The 17,751-nt window shown below is 37.2% G+C and overlaps 1 protein-coding gene across 2 annotated transcripts in view; it reads right to left on the bottom strand.

Annotated features, from left to right (window-relative positions):
• Positions 1–17,751, bottom strand: part of HSD17B12 (hydroxysteroid (17-beta) dehydrogenase 12) — a 169,058-nt gene that overhangs the window by 29,611 nt on the left and 121,696 nt on the right. For both annotated transcript variants that reach the window (XM_012001344.1, XM_012001345.1), the window contains 2 exons: positions 8,932–8,996; positions 8,030–8,074 (listed from right to left, as the gene is read on the bottom strand). In XM_012001344.1, the coding sequence (XP_011856734.1) occupies positions 8,030–8,074; positions 8,932–8,996 (110 nt within the window). The remainder of the gene's footprint in view (positions 1–8,029; positions 8,075–8,931; positions 8,997–17,751) is intronic.

The following is a 17,751-nucleotide window of genomic DNA, read 5'->3' as shown; positions in this document are numbered from 1 at the left end:
CATGTTGGACAGGCTGGTCTCAAACTCCTGGGCTCAAGTGATCCACCCGCCTCAGCCTCCCAAAGTGCTGGGATTATAGGTGTGAGCCACGGCACCCGACCCCTGCCCCTCCAAAATTTGTATGTTGAAACCTAATCCCCAATATGGTGACATTAAGAGGAGGGTGGGGCCTTTGAGAAATGATTACATCATGAGGGTTCCACCCTCACACATGGGATTGGTGCCCTTATAAAAGAGGCCTGAGGGAACTTGTGTGCCTCTTCTGCCACATGAGGACATGGCAAGAAGGCTCCATCTATGAAGAATGGGGTCCTCACCCGACACCAAACCTGGTGGGTGGGGCACTGATCTTAGAATTCCCAGCCTCCAGAACTCTGAGAAAGAAGTTTATGCTCTTTATAAACTACCCAGTCTAAGGCATTTTGTTAGAGCAGCCCAAAGGGACTAAGAGAGAAGAGATTAATTTAGTCGATGTCATTCTAATCCTTCAATTTCTCCAAGCAGTTATTCCATTTGAATAGATTGAACACTTGGAGTCACCTGGAAAAGAATAACCCAAACTCCAGTACCTAAAAGGGTCGGAGAGGTAATGTAAATGAGTGAGAGAAGTCAAACAATAGAGACTGGTGGGGACTGTGGCAATCTAGAGAGCTGTAGGCCTAACTAACTGCACATATCCAAAAACTACTCAGCTCTAGTCACTTGCTGCCATGTAGTAATTCAGGTCTGTGTTACCCAATTTTCAGATTTTTCCCAAGAGAAGTTAGAAATCTGGGTGTAAAATTTCCGAATTTTGAAAACTGAGCCAGTCAAAATGTGTTTGTCAGCCACATCTGGCCCACAGACCAACAGTTTACAAGCTCTGACCCAGCATACTCACCTTCTGCCTCTTCCACTTCCGGCAGATTCAAAGATTAGGAAGTTCTCACAATTTACTTTAGTATAAATATCGAATGATTCAAGTTCAACCTTCTAGGGCCACATAAAATCAGTGTGACCCTTATTCCCAAAGAACCTGAACTAAAACTAGAATTTTCAGTTTTTAAAAAAAGCATTCATTTATTATTATTTCTTAGAATAAAAAAAAATGTGTTGTGCACCTGACGTATGTGAGGCCCAGGGTAGGATTCAGCAGGAAAGGAAAAGGACATGATACCAACCCTCATGGTGCTTACAATTTGTAGAGAGGCTCTAAACTGAAAGAGAGACTCAATCTAAGAAAAACTCTCGTCCAGGCATGGTGACTCACACCAGTAGTCCCAGCACTTTGGGAAGCTGAGGCAGGAGGATTGCTTGAGGCCAGGAATTCCAATCCAGTCTTGGGCAACACAGCAAGACTCCATCTCTATAAAAAATTCAAAAATTAGCTAGGCATGGTGGTGCATGCCTGTAGTCCCAGCTACTCAGCAGGCTAAGGCAGGAGGATCGCTTGAGCCCAGTAGTTTGAGGTTACAATGAGCTATGATAGTGTCACTGCACTCCATCCTGGGTGACAGAGTGAGACCATGTCTAAAAAAAAAAAACACAAAAAAACAAAAAAAAAAAAAAAAAAAAAGAAGAGTCTAAAAATGAAATGCGACAAGCAGTGGGCACGTGACACTCCGGAGGGTTCAGAAACGCGCCCTACCCACACCCACCCCTAATAAGAAATGGTTTCAAGCCCCCACCTTGGTTGAATGTCTGATGAAGGAAGAACTAAATGATAAGCCTCTGCTTTAAGTCTTATACTGACCCCCCGAAAAAGTAAAAAAATTAAATTAATATAAAAATATTAAATCTCAAATTGACTTAAGAAAAGTAAAAAGAAATTAATATATAACCCCTGCTTGAGATGCTCTTCCCCATTCCCAAATAAAACAAACAACAAAACACAACAGTATTTCACAATATGTGGAGGCTGTTAATATATTTCACTTTGGGCCGCACCCCCATCCATTTCTTTCTCCGCTCTAAGAAAAAGGTAATAAAGAAGGTCAGAACATCCTCTCTATTTGTCAGAATGGTGGCCTGGACATTTCCTCAGAGGTTCAGCTGTAGGCAGGGCCATTCTCTAGCTTCCACCTCATTCACTAAGTGCAGCAGCAGTTTTAGGGTCCAGCATCACCTGAAGGAATGGTTTTCCCACCTTTCCATAGGCGCCACAGGCAGTTCAGGTAATACTGTTTGGGCAGTGTTTATCTGAAAAGGAGTGAAGAGTCTAGGGTCTCTTGAGGTCTGAAAACTGTGAATAAAAGAATTAAAGAATAATCTGACCCAGAAAAGTAAGGCAACCCCAAATTTGGTAGCTGTTGAAACAAGTGATTTCAAATCAGAAACAAACGGCACAATATTTGTTTTAGAACCTGTCTTTGGACTGATGTGAAGCTCAGTGTACACCCTGTTTGAAATGAAACCTACATTTGTCTGCCTCTGGAGTTGCAGCACTTCTCCCATTCTCCATGATTTCTCTAATAGCAATCAATAGCGGTTTAATAATTTCATTTGCAAACTCTCTCAGTATTCTGGGATGGAAATCCCTTCAGGTATGAAACTAGAACTATTTTTAGAAAAGTGTGGTTCAATGTCTTGAGGTTCAGTTGTCTCTAAACTCCACCGTTTCTGGGATAAAGGTCATTGTTCTTGATGAGAAATAAGATGTATCTTAGATTTTAGTCACAGAGCATCTGCAATCAGAAGAAAGTCCTGTCGAGTAGGACTTCTCTTACAGTTTGAGACTGATCTACCTGCCATATTGGTTACCTACATATAGAGTTTCTACATCAGTTAACTATACGCAGGCAGGGAACAGGAACAAAACTAAATTTATCCCTGAAGGATTTAAGAGTAAAACTGGAAAAGCAGGCAACAAGGCTTCGAAACATCCCTCGTAAAGGGAAAGCCCATTGAAGTGAGCCACTGAGAGGGAAGAAAGGAACAAACTCAAAATACTGGACGAGATCGAAAAGTAAAACCATCAGACAAAACTGGAGAACTAAGTGGCCTGGAAGAACTGCTTATGATTAAACATCAAGGGTCTATAGTCAAAACTTTCTGATTCATATTTCTTCCTCAATATTTTTCTGGCCACATTACTACCATTTTATCTGGTGGTGACCAGCAATTTCTTTGGTCTCAGGATATTTCACTTCTTTCATTCCTCTATTGAAACATGGAACTTTTACAACATGGAGTTTTACAATCATCTAACCTACTGATCCAGAACAGAAATACATGGATCTGAAGGAGTGTAAAGCCAGGTCATTCAATGTTCATGGCACACTACAGACCTTACAATAAGATGCTGGGGCCCTTCTCAGCAAACATCTCCAAAGTAGGGACACAAGCCCAAAGTCAGAAGGCCAAGCTGATTTCACCAATCTCTCCTGGAACACTCCTCAGCCAGTTATTCCCTGTCATGTAGTTTAGTGAGGAGACAAAACCCGGCCCAACGTTGATGGTGAGAAGAGGTTGTTCTCTTCCTTACACAGGTCTTTTCTGAGAAAGTCATTGTGGCATTAGGCTGCAGACATCCATGCCCCAGTTCCCCTGATGTCCAGCCACAATAAAACCTTTGGAGATTCTGTAGCTGCACCAATTTTCATCTTCTTTTAAGTTACCCCAGGGCTCCAAACAGCCATTGCTACTGAAAATGTGGCCCTGTCCCTGGCAACGTAACACAGTCAACTAAAGAACAATAGGTACAATTCATCCAAATATATTATAGGGCAAATCACAGCAGCATCAAAGAGCCCTAAACCTGGGAGCGATACACACAAAATTTCGTCAAGGTGAATGCCTTTCTCTCAGTTAAAATAAGAAAAACACACGCATCATAAAACACCTATTACCAAGTCACTCTGCCATTAGAACTGCCTTTCTAAAACATAGATCAGATCACACCTTACATCTGCTTGAAGGCTTTCTGTGGCTCTCTAGCCTGTTGAGCACAGCACTCAAGGACTTGCACAATCATGCCCTAACTTCCTCTTCTTACCTGCTGGTTAGCCACTGCACACCACTCACCTCCCACTGCTCCAGTCAAGTCATTTCCATATCTGAATGGTCACCAGTCAACTGTGCTCAGAGATGTCAACTACATTGATTCTGCATATAGTACAACAAAAACTAATTGGCCAAGCCTCCAGATGATATTAATTCCCTGATCCATTGATTCCATACCTTGAGAGTTTTGATTTGTTTTCTATTAGAAGTACATATCACAAAGGAACAGGAAAATTCAGATTCATACTAAAGATGAATGAAGGGATGCTTATTTGGCTCCATGAAGAAGTGCTTTAAATAGCAAACTCCCTTAGTGCTTTTTAAATGGGATTAGGTTTGCAGAAGAAAGCTTATGTATAAAAATTGTAAGTAGATATCCAGTTCTGCCAATGATACTTACTATCAATATGGCATGCAAGTGTTTAATAAATTAGCATTTGTCTCCACTAAATCATTTCATGGGAACAAGTATATATGCCAATGTCAATAAAGAATGAAGAGGAGGAAGGATGAAGAGGTGGGAGAAGCATTTTATAATTTGTCAAGATATTAAAAATCATATCTCATTTTTATTTCACCATTATATTTAAAACACTGAAAGTTACTCTATGGTGCTCTTCGATTTGTGCTGTTTTATCCATACTTTCCTACATTTGGTCTTTAAGCAGAGACTCACCGTGATGACCACTGACCATGCTGATCTGTGCTCAGATGCTGCATGAAGGATAAAGTCTGTGACCATGAAGCACAGCAAGATGACTGATTCTCACAGATTAAGGCCAGGACCTTGGCTTTCTATCATTAGTTTTCTGCAGACTGCGAGCCAAGGGATGGCATGTTCATGGAGACAGAAGAGGCCAGGGTTTTACACCATAAAAGTATACAAACATGTAAGTGTAGACAAGCAGGAGGTTATAAGATAAAATACTAATGGATCTAAAGTAAATGGCCTACATGGTTTATCTGACAGAGGAGTTAAAATTATCAGAAGACTACTCTGAAATTCGTTTTAACAATTCTAGAAAATAAAACTGAAACAAACATATTTTATCATTAACTCAGCACAAGCTATTATGAAACACATGTACATTGTTTTTAACACTTATTATTTTCAAGCACTTGGCCAAATGTACCAGAAAAGGTATATCAAAATAATAGTACACATTGGTCATTTCAAAAGGCAAAAATTATAAAATATGTAAGTTGTAGACTAGAAGTGATATTAACTTTGATCAAAACCCTTTGCTTGCTAAAAAATAAAGTCATAGTTCCACATATTGTCAAAATCTGTATCAGCTCTGAGTTTAAGAACAACAATAACGTTTTGAGAGCCCTTAAAATGATCTTGGGACTATTAGATATATTCCTATTAGCCATGTTTTAAAAGCATCAATTTTGTGCATGAGAGTCTTGCTCCAGACTCACTCACAGGCCCACTTGTAATTAGTTTACCTGACTTAAACGGAATCTTACGTGAGAAAAAAACTTGGCTAATAACAGTAAAGTTAAACATTGAGTTAAACATGTTTTGAATTTCCTTAAACTAGTATAAATGGTTATTGAAAATGGATTTGGCTTTCTATGAGTATGTTCAAATTTCAAGTATCTGACACTGCCCATGAGAATTCTGCCTCAGGCAATTTTTTTTCACTGCTCTGGTATGTATAACCAAGGTACAGTATATTTTTATAGTTACTAATACAATATAAGAAAAAAAGGTGTTGAGATGCTCACACTTGCTAAGTATTCCTTCCTTTGGCAGGTATTGGCTTGTTGTTTTTTGTTGGCACATACATGTGACATGACTGTAACACGTGCTTAGCAACTAGCAACCAGACAAGTTATTATGAGTGACTATTAAAAATCACACCCATTACTTTATAGTTCCATATTCCCCACACAATGCTTTATCATAACATTTAAGTTCCTCAACTGAAAACCATGGGGAAGACAAAATGGAAACAATTTATCAGTGACAAATAGCGTGCGGATTAAATCTTTGTAAAAATAAGTCACCAGCCTAAGTTTTTGTAGTCCCAGTACCTACCACAGTGCTTGCATATAGAAGTCATTTAATAAACAAAAAGCATTTAACAAACTACAAAACACTGCTGAAAGAAATCATAGATGACACAAACAAATGGAAACACATCCCATGATCATGGATGGGTAGAATCAATATTGTGAAAATGACCATACTGACAAAAGCAATCTACAAATTCAACGAAATTCCCATCAAAATACCACCACCATTCTTCACAGAATTAGAAAAAACAATCCTAAAATAAAAAAAAAAAAAAAAAAAAAAAGACTAAGCAAAAAGAACAAATCTGGAGGCATCACATTACCTGATTTCAAACTACACTGTAATGCCATAGTCACCAAACAGCATGGTACTGGTATAAAAAGAGGCACATAGACCAACTGAACAGAATGGAGAACCCAGAAATAAAGCCAAACACTTACAGCCCACTGATCTTCAATAAAGCAAACAAAAACATAAAGTGGAGAAAGACACCCTATTTAACAAATGGTGCTGGGATAATTGGCAAGCCACATGTAGAAGAATGAAACTGGATCCCCGTCTATCACCTTATACAAAAATCAACTCAAGGTGGATCAAGGACTTAAATTTAAGACCTGAAACTATAAAAATTCTAGAAGATATCATTGGAAAAACCCTTCTAGACATTGACTTAGGCAAGGATTTCATGACCAAGAACCCAAAAGCAAATGCAATAAAAACAAAAATAAATAGCTAGGACTTCATTCATTAAACTAAACTCTTCTGCATGGCAAAAGGAACATCAGCAGAGTAAACAGACAACCCACAGAATGGGAGAAAATCTTCACAATCTATGCATTTGACAGAGGACTAATATCCAGAACCTATAATGAACTCAAACAAATTAGCAAGAAAAAAACAAATAATCCCATCAAAAAGTGGGCTAAGGATATGAATAGACAATTCTCAAAAGACATATGCAAATGGCCAACAAACACATGAAAAAATGCTCAGCATCACTAATGATCAGGGAAATGCAAACCAAAACCACAATGCCATACCACCTTACTCCTGCAAGAATGGCAGTAATTAAAAAATCAAAAAATAATAGATGTTGGCATGGATGCAGTGAACAGGGAACACTCATACACTGCGGTGGGAATGTAAACTAGTACAGCCACTATGGAAAACAGTGTGGTGATTCCTTAAAGAACCAAAAGTAGAATTACTATTTGTTCTGGCAATCTCACTACTGGGTGTCTTCACAGAGGAAAAGAAGTCATTATACAAAAAAGATACTTGCACATGCAAGTTTATAGCAGCACAATTCGCAATTGCAAAAGCATCGACCCAACCCAAATGCCCATCAATCAATAAGTGGAGAAAGAAACTGTGAGAGAGAGAGAGAGAGAGAGAGAGAGATAAAAATACATATATATATGGCATATATATACATATATATATGATGGAATACTACTCAGTCATAAAAAGGAACGAATTAATGGCATTTATAGCAACTTGGATGAGACTGGAGACTATTATTCTAAGTGATGTAACTCAGGAATGGAAAACCAACATCCTGTGTTCTCACTCATAAGAGGGAGCTAAGCTACTAGGATGCAAAGGCATAAGAATGATACAATGGACTTCGGGGACTCAGGGGAAAGGGATGGGAAGGGGGTAAGGGATAAAATACTACAAATTGTGTGCACAGTATACTGCTCAAGTGATGGGTGCACCAAAATCTCACAAATCACCACTAAAGAACTTACTCATGTAACCAAATATCATCTGTTCCCCAATAACCTATGGAAATAAAAATTAAATAATTAAATAAAATAAAAATAAATGAAAAGTCAAACCATACAAGCACCTTCAGTTCTTTATACTTTCTTAAGAAATAACTTAATAGACCACTTTTATCTGGAATACATGTATCTGCATCTAAACAAGAGTAGATGCAGGTGAACAAGTTGATTATGTCAGTGTTTTTAAATAGAAAGAACCAAAAAAGGATGACATCTTTATAACAAGGCTGCTTACCTTACAAACAGAAAGAATATTAATATTTATCATCTTCTTGATCACCTGCAAAAAGATTGAGAATTTTATATATACTTGATGATGAAAGTGACCCTATTAAATATCTACTTAGGCAATCTAGAGAAGCAATCTAGAGAAGCATTAAACATTTCTCCAAATATTGCAGAGATTTTGGAAAAATGACAAGAGCTGGGGTAGATAGGCAGATTCTATTTTACTCTCAGTGTTATATTTTCCTAACTAAGGTGATAAGTGATGCTAACATGCAGAATCCAAAGTATATGTGCAAGTAAAATCTGGAAGTAAAAAGACACATTAAATCTAAAATAAATAGAATACTTTGCAATCTCCTTTCTGCTAGTATGGAGCATAGAAATCACTGAACCTAGGATTTTCAATAATTTTAGAATTTTTACATAGTCCTTCAATGATATGCTTTTCTCATTTTCAGTAAAGGATTATGCATGCATCAAGGATGTCACTTTCATTTTGGTAGAGCTGGTTTACCTGAATCAATCATGGTGCTGTATATTAACATATTTGCAATTTTTAAGTTGATGTTTAGAGTCCTAAAACTTAAAACAGAGCTATTTTGATATAACACAAACAAAAATAACAGTAATAACAAAACTAGAGCTATTATTTGAATCTAGCACTGTATAAGTGAGGTGATAAATATTTTCTCATTCCATCCTTCTAATATCCCTATGAAGCTGCCCATTTTATGAGCAAGGAAACTGAGACGAAGCATGGCTAGGCCCATACCCAGGGAACTCGGGTAGTAAGCAGAAGAGCCAGGGTGTGAACCACAGGCAGCTGGACTCCAGTGCCATAGTGTGAATCGTTATACCAATACCTGCATGCATTCTTTTTGTTACCATGATATACAAAGAAAGACTTACATTGTCCAAGTCAGGAACATCCAAAAAGTATTCAGGATACTCATACGACATTCCCACGTTGTTCACTGAAATAGAACAAGATCATTAGCTGAGTAACATATGTATATTTTAAAGATGTATTAATGACATTAAAGATATCAAGACTAATATGACATATATAATGTTATAAAATACTGTTTATGGCTAGAGTAACCTTTTCCACACCTTTCTATCCAAAATCTATCCTTAAAAGTCCAACTCAAACGTCTCTTCCTTCATTAAACCTTCCTGTACTTACCTTACCATCCAGCAACTGACAGAACTTATACTTGCCTCTCACTTTCCATAGCCCTTTGGGATTTGTATATTCTGCATCTATCATACTGTTATTTGGAGATATTACTTAACTCTTCTCTAGACCTTAAGTTTTCAGAGTGTAGTAGAACGAGTGAAAAAGTACCATTGTCCAGGATACTGGAAACTTGAGTTCTAGTTATAACAGTTTTCAGAAAACATGTGATTTGGGATAAGTCATGTACAATACGCATCACATTTTGTTCTGCTCCAGAATGAGAGCTCATTTAATAATTCAACAAATATGTGCCACACACTTTTGAGTAAGACATGTGCTAGGAACTTTAAAAAGTGGGGGGGAAAATGTTGGCATCATGGAGCATACAATCTAGTAGGAAAAGAAAGAAACAAACAATTATTTCATGACAGAGCAGAGTGCCATGGGAGGCTTTTCTGCAGAGCCTGACTTCAACTGGAAAGTGAGGGAAGGCTTCTTTCTGGTGGCCAAGGGAGTGGGTCAGACTAAATGTCTCTAATAAACCATCTGTCAAAAGGTGAGGTCATGTGTTAATTTTTCTTTTACCGCACCCCCTTACCTTCCCAATCATCTAAAGTTGGGGCTGTGAGACAATAGACAAGATATGAATAAACTTATATATATGTAGACGCAATATTTTAATACTCGAATATCCTATGGTTTTCCCTAGACCTGGAAAGACAAAGACAATCCCAGAATAAGGAACATTTGCAGGTATCAATCAATAAATAAAATATCTTAGAATTTATTTTAACTAAATACATAACTCATGAGATAGATGATCTATCTATCTGCCTATCTACACTTAATCATCACAACAACCCTATTAGGTAGTTCCTATTATTTTCCTCTGACATGTTAGGAAACTGAAGTTCACAGCAGTTAAATAAATTGCCCAAGGTGATAGAGCAAAGTAGGCCAGGATTCAAACTCAGGAAATTTGGCTTCAGAGACTAGGCTTTTAACCACTCTGTTAAAATTTTCATACACCTTTATGCAGTATTAAAACAAAAAACAAAAAACTGAATAATAAGCAAAAATCTCATAGCAATGTTTAATAAAATTATGAAGTATTTAAAAAAGAGAAGTTTCAGTTGCAAGTAGATGATGACATTATGATCAGTCTGTTACAGCTTATAAGGAAACATGCCAGATAAACCTGATAGTAGTAACAATAACTTTTCAATAGTCTTAACAAAATTAATAGTTTCAAAGGAACTCAGTAAGGGTTTTCTATTTAATTATAAGCCAATCACTTGAGGCTGTAAGTCGCAAGATTTTACAACAATCCCACTGAAACCTGTCAGAAAATATGTAAGCAAAAGACAATGACAAAGCAAACTTTATTAAATTAGGATTCATACTCATCTGAATAGGGATAGTATCTAAACATAATTAATAACAGAAGGTCCAAATCCATTTTTATTTTATTCAGTAGGTTCTCCACCCACCAGGCGCCCCAAGATTCAATTCTATAAAAGATCTGTTAACAATTAGGTCAAAACTAGTTGAAGGTAAGGCTTCATGTTCACTTGACTTTGCTTTAACCACTTACAGAATTACAAAGGATGAATAATTTACAATACGACTAAAAGAAATAGCAAAACCCAAAATATCTGCCAAAATATTGCACATAAACAAAATATTCTTTACATCAGTTTAAGATAACAGAATCTTCCAGGAAAGGCTTTGCCAAGTTGTAATATTCATCAGAATTTTAAAAAATTTCATGACATACAGTAAACTATCTCCCTTCACTCTCCATATCAAGAAAACTTTCTTCAGATTTCCCTCTAGCCTATGGGAATATTAATGCTATATTTCAAAATGCAAAGGAAAATTGAACAGTGTAATTATAAATCTTTTAAAATCCAGATTTCATTTTTTAAAAAAAAAATCTACGAACTTTGCAAGCAGCACAGTTGACTTTGTAATCTTAACATGTACTATAAGTACAAAGTTAAGCAAAGGAAGTCCCTGAATAACTAAGCAAGTAGAGAAGTGTTATTCTGGTTATGGCTGTATTAACAATAGAGAGTCGCTGGGCGTGGTGGCTCATGCCTGTAATCCCAGCACTTTGGGAGACCGAGGCGGGCAGATCACGAGGTCAGGAGATCTAGACCATCCTGGCTAACATGGTCTAGACGAGTGAAACCCCGTCTCTACTAAAAATACAAAAAATTAGCCAGGCGTGGTGGCACATGCCTGTAGTCCCAGCTACTTGGGAGGCTGAGGCAGGAGAATTGCTTGAACCCAGGAGATGAAAGTTGCAGCGAGCCGAGATCACGCCACTGCATTCCAGCCTGGGTGACAGAGTGGGACTCTGTCTCAAAAAAAAAAAAAAAATCCAAAAAAAAATAGAGTCTTCAGCTGTGTCTCTGATAATTGAGCAAAGGAAAGCTATCAAAGCTATCTATGCAAACAATGAAAATGTGAACATCTATTTAACATAGCTCTATAAGAAAACATATTCAACCAAAAAGCGTCTGCACAGCAAAGGAAATAATCAACAGAGTGAAGAGACAACCTGTTGAATGGGAGAATATATTTGCAAACTATCCATCTGACAAGGGACTAATATCTAGAATATACGAAGAACTCAAACAACTGAACAGTTTAAAAAACAAGTAAACTTATTAAAAAGTGGGCCGAGGATATGGATAGATATTTCTCAAAAGAAGACATACCAATGGCCAGCAGATAAATGAAAAAATGCTCAACATCACCAATCATCACAGAAATCCAAATCCAAATGACAATGAGGTATCATCTTACCCCAGTTAGAGTAGCTGTTATTAAAAAGTCAAAAAATAACAGACGCTGGCAAGGATGCAGAGAAAGCGGAATTCTTATCCACTGTTGGTGGGAATGTAAATTAGTATAGCCACTATGGAAAACAGTATGGAGGTTTCTCAAAATATTAAAAATAGAACTATCATATGATCCAACAATCCCACTACTAGTATTTATCCAATGGAAAATAAATCAGTATATCAAATAGATACCTGCACCCCCATGTTTATTGCAGCACCATTCACAACAGCAAAGATAAGGAATTGACTTAAGTGTCCATCAACAAATAAATGGATAAAGAAAAATGTGGTATATATACACAATAAAATACTATTTGGCCACAAAAAGAATAAAATCCTGTAATTTATAGCAACATGGATGGAACTGGAGGTCACTGTGTTAAGTGAGATAAGCCAGGCACAGAAAGACAAATATTGCATGTTCTCATTCATATGTGGGAGCTAAAAAAAGTTGGTCTCATGGAGGTAGAGTAGAATAATAGATAGCAGAAGGTGGGGCAGGTGTGTTTGGGTAGGTGAGGGATGAAGAGAGGATGGTTAGTGGGTACATATAGTTAGATAGAAGGAATAAGTTTTAATGTTCAATAGCAGAGTAGGGTGACTATAGTTAACAACAATATATTGTATATTTCAAAATGGCAAGAAGAGAGGACTTCTAATGTTCCCAACATGTAGAAATGATACTCAAAGTGATAAATACTTCAGCCACCCTGACATGGTATTACACATTCTCTGCATGTAATAAAATATCACATGTACCCTATAAATATGTAGAAATAGTATGTATCAGTTAAAAAAAAAAAGAGAAAACCTGTTCAACACTGAGAACTTTAGTCCAAAAAAATAAATAGTATCGTGGAGAAGGGCTATGCTTTTATAAAAAAAGTACACACAATGAAACAACGTTAAAGCCAGAATAAGGCTGTTAAGAGCGCTGAGTCCAATTTTATGAGGTGAAGTACACACCAAGGTCACAATGGCAATTTGTCCTATTCTAGGGATTAGGACTCCTACATTCCCTCCTGCACTATTAGTTCCACCTTTTGCTTGTGGAATGAATGATATGCATGATCTCCCTACCACAGGTAATCACTTCAGAATGCTCTTATTTAGGAGTATAGAGAAAAAACTGTTGCTCTCAAATACTTATTTCCATAAAATGCAGAACAGTGCGAATCTTTTGGAAAAAGCAAACCCACTGCAATTTTATTTTGAGACATCAGGTGGCAGCAATAACCAAACAGCAGGCAAAAAGCTTTCAGGGAATTGCAAAAGGAGGAGAAAGAACAGGCTTTGAGTAGGAGTGAAGGATGGAAATACTCCCATTATAATTTAATCTCATTAAGAATGGGTTCACGCAATGCCATCTTTACATATTACAGGATTCATTATAGGATTCGCCAAACCAAACAATGGCACATGTTGCTCCAACATTATTCAGATAGTTGAAAATCCCTTCTAAATGGTTGCGTCTTAAATTAGCATTATACATGTTTATTGGTGAGTTTTCTTGAATTCTTCAAGTGAGGCGCCAGAGACAGATTTAAACATTTTTTTCAGTGACCCGAAAAACCTTTTTATTGTGTAACAACACATGATGCCTCTCAGGAAACAATAGATAGCTATGTCATCACGGAATTCCCACCACCATCCCAGTCACTGTAGGGTGTTGGACAGCAACAAAATCTTTCCCACTGGTTTCTGACTAGAGGTCTAAGACTGGGAAGAGTTCAACAGAAGAGATGAGGCAGGCAGAGAACAGAGGTGAAAACAGACTAAGAATAACACCAAAGGAAGTGGAAAGAAAAGGTGGTGGAGGGCAGAGGAGCCATCCTTTTAAGAGTCAATCCTTGCAAAGAAGAACTGACAGAGGCCATGCTTAGCTACGCTCTCCTCGGCCCCCATCCAGAACCTCAAAAAACACTAATATCATTGTGTGTTGCATTTTAAAGACACAGGAAATCCACGGAGTAATTCTGAATTTTATATACACACACACACACACACACACACACACACACACACATACATACACACATACACACACACATAATTTCTAAATTATACTGCTTTAAAAATCATTTCCAAATTTCACATTCTTAAAAAAAACAGTATTTACAAGATTTCTGTTTCTTCTAAGTTCGTTTGCTGCTGATCTCACTGAACTTAGAATCCTCTCTCAAAGCCAGCTGCTATAGAGATATAATGATGTCATCAGAAAATTAGATTTTTGGTATCTGGGTTGGGCGTGAGAGAGGAGCAAACAATAAATTACTAGAAATTAAAAATCCATTTGAACAAACAATTCTAACAGATACAGGTAGCCCTCTACAGATCACCTTCAACCTGCTTCTTTTTCCAGATTAATCGGAGATATAGGAAATTAAGGTGGTTTACAAATATGTTGCCTAATGGCCGGGCTTCCCAACATACATCAAATAATGCAAAGTATCCCCTCCTGTTTCCTTCTCATTGTATCAAAGCAGAAAGTTTATATTTCAGTAACATTTGTGGTTATAAATGCTAATCCAGTTCCAGCACTCAGAGTTAATGAAAAGAGATTTAGATTTTAAAAATGCTGCTACCTCACTATATTTCAAAACAAACTGAATTTTTAAAACGGACACTTTACTAACAGTGTATATACCAAAAGTGGGGGAAACTTCCTGTCTTACATTTTTGAGCTAAAAGAGTAAAGACCCCAGAGTCCTAACAGAACCAGGTTTCAGTCCCAGCTCCACTACTACCAGCTCCTAACAAGAGACTAGTGATTGCCTCATTGTCCTTAGACACAAAATGGGGATAGTAATTTAAGAATTAGATGAGATCATACACATACAATCTTTAACCCAATGCCTGGGACACAGTAACATGTTAATAAATGGAAGAGGAAGAGTTGTTATTGTTGTATGGTCATTTATTCAACAAAAATTTATCCAATTCCTATTTTGTGCCCAAGCCCAAAGTACCCTGCTTTTATTACGTATGACCAGCATCAAAGTGGAGAGATCCTTCTGAGAGAGTGGACTCCGGGCATCAGTTAACCAGAGCTGCTGCTCTTTATACTGATTACATTTATCCTCATTGCTCCTCTACCCTCTTTATTTCATTCAATTAGATCCACTCTTACAGCCTATAGAGAGAGTTTGGAAAGTGATGCAAAGTAAATTCCATCTTTGCCTTATTTAACATATTGCTTTAGCTAGCACATGTTCATACTCTGACAGATGATATTTGGAACACCATGTAAAACATTTTGCAAACTTTACAGTTTTCATACATTTGTGAGTAGCAATTTCAAAATAAGAGAGAGTTTACAAGACTTTAAATTTGCAGTGCTTTAATCAGAAATTGAAAAATTAAGACTGAATCAGAAGCAACAATAGAACATTTCACTTCCACTGTTTAATTATAAATTGCTACATGATCTTCATTACAAAACTAGGTAAGATTTGCTATACATAAAATTGGAAGAGGGAATGAAGAAAGATGACATGAGGTTGGTAGTTAAATGTTAGCTGGTGGGAAGAACATTCATCAATTTCATGACTTACAGTTCTATTTATATTTCTGAAATAACAGAGCTAATTACCCAGTTTTAAGTAAAAGGTTCTGCTTTAATTAATACCATTAGCGAGTGGTTTTCAAGTAAACGGAAATAAACATGAATTCTAAAAGTCCTATGCTCACTTTACAAATCCAATCTCAGCCAACGTATCTAATGGAACTACAAGGCACTATACTTAGTTTGATAATGTTCCTGATGAGTCTCCTAGCACATTAAAAAAAAAAAAAATCCATACACTTATTCTGTTTGCCATGATTGTCTACACCAGGCTTCTTCAACATTTAACACAAAGAAGGTTCCCTTCTAGCAAGGAAGGGCATGTGTGCCCAGCGACTCAACTACTTGAATCCCTACTTGGCTTTCTCACCACTCTCTTAAACTTAACATATCCCAAAGTGAAATCATCATTTTTCTCAACAGACTTTGTTCCTGATCCAGGGTTTCTTGTCTTAGGGAAACGGTACCCTGTCGCTCAAGTCAGAACCTGGAAGTTGCTAACTGCTAGTCATCTAATTCTGGATGATGTCTAACTCTATAACTGTTTCTTCTCTGTAAAATGGACATAGAAATATCAATATCTACCTTATAGCGTTGTTGAGGATTAAATGAAATTCATTAGCATGGTGGCTGGCATGAAAGAGTGCCCAATACATGTTGGCAATAATGATTTAAAAAACACAAAACCATTCTTCTACTTTCCTCCTCCTCCTCCTCCTCCTTCTTCTTCACTCAAGACCTCTGATGAGGACCCTCATCAGAAATTGGTGCTATTTCTATTTCCTAAACACCCCTCTTCATCAGTTCACTTCTGCTATCCTCCTAATGTAAACTATCATCATCTCATGTCTCACTGCTGAAATAGTCTTACTGGCCTCCTCCTATCAATTCTTGTCTTGTTCCATGTGGGAGTCAGAATCTCTCTAAAATTCTAATATGTTGTCAAGTCATGCTTACAATTCTAAAATGGTTTCCCATTGTAGGAAACTTATGGTCTTGCTTTTCTCAGACTTTCATGATCTGGGTCTGCTTAATCCCCAGAATCATCTCTTGCTACTGTCCCCTTTGAAACCTCTGCTCTGGATTCACAGGGCTTTTGTCAGTTCTACCGACACACCAAGCACATGCACCTCAGGCCTTTTGTACATGCCGTTTCCTCCACCTGGAAACCCTTCCCATGTCCATTCTCCCAGTATTATTCAGCCCTCAGGTTTCCACTTAAATATGACTTTCTCGGGTATACTATCTGTGACACCCTTAGCTTTCTCAGTAACATACTCCTTCATTACATGCAACACATTCCCACCACTTGTTCCATGGCTATCTTCCAGAAAAGCAGAAACAGTGTTTCTTTTGTCTACTGTTATAGCTCTGGAATTCTACTTGTTTAAAGAATTAGTATACGGTTGATTGAATGAATCAATCAACAAAAAGGAAAGAAAAGGTACTGTACAGTTAACATTTTGTCTGATCTTTGTTAATAGGATGGCGGTTCTAAACCACTGGAATTTCCTGATGAGAGTGTCTTTCTTATTCATGGCAGGCCCTTGGATCACATCTGTGCTTTTATTTTTAAAACTGATACATGTTAAATGTACAAGTTTTCAGGGTACACGTGATAATTTGGTACATTCATATAATCAAATCAGGGTAACTGGGATATTTACGACCTTAAATCTTTATCTTTTCTTTTGGTAGGAACATTTGAATTATTCTCTTCCAGCTATTTTGAAATATACAATGGATTATAGTCATCCTGATGATCTAACCCAGGTCTTATTTCTTCCATCTAATTATACAATTGTACCCATTAATCAACCTCTCTTTATTCCCACCCCACCATTCCTAGCCTTTGGTAACCACCAATGTACTCTCTATCTTCATGAGATCTACTTTTTAAGCTCACACATGTGAGTGAGAACATGTGATATTTGCCTTTCTGGGCTTGGTTTATTTCAGTTAACATAATAACCTCCAGTTCCATCATGTTCCTGCAAATGACAGGATTTCCAGTTGTTTTTTTTTTTTTTCATGGCTGAATATTCTATTGTGTACATATACTATATTTTCTTTATCCATTCACCTGCTGACAGACTCTTAGGTTGATTCTATATTTTGGCTACTGTGAATAG

This window comes from Mandrillus leucophaeus, unplaced genomic scaffold, assembly GCF_000951045.1.
Source record: "Mandrillus leucophaeus isolate KB7577 unplaced genomic scaffold, Mleu.le_1.0 Scaffold66, whole genome shotgun sequence".
Taxonomy (NCBI): Eukaryota; Metazoa; Chordata; class Mammalia; order Primates; family Cercopithecidae; genus Mandrillus; species Mandrillus leucophaeus.
Note: the sequence above shows the minus strand (reverse complement) of the source record. Positions and strands in the feature narration are given on the sequence as shown.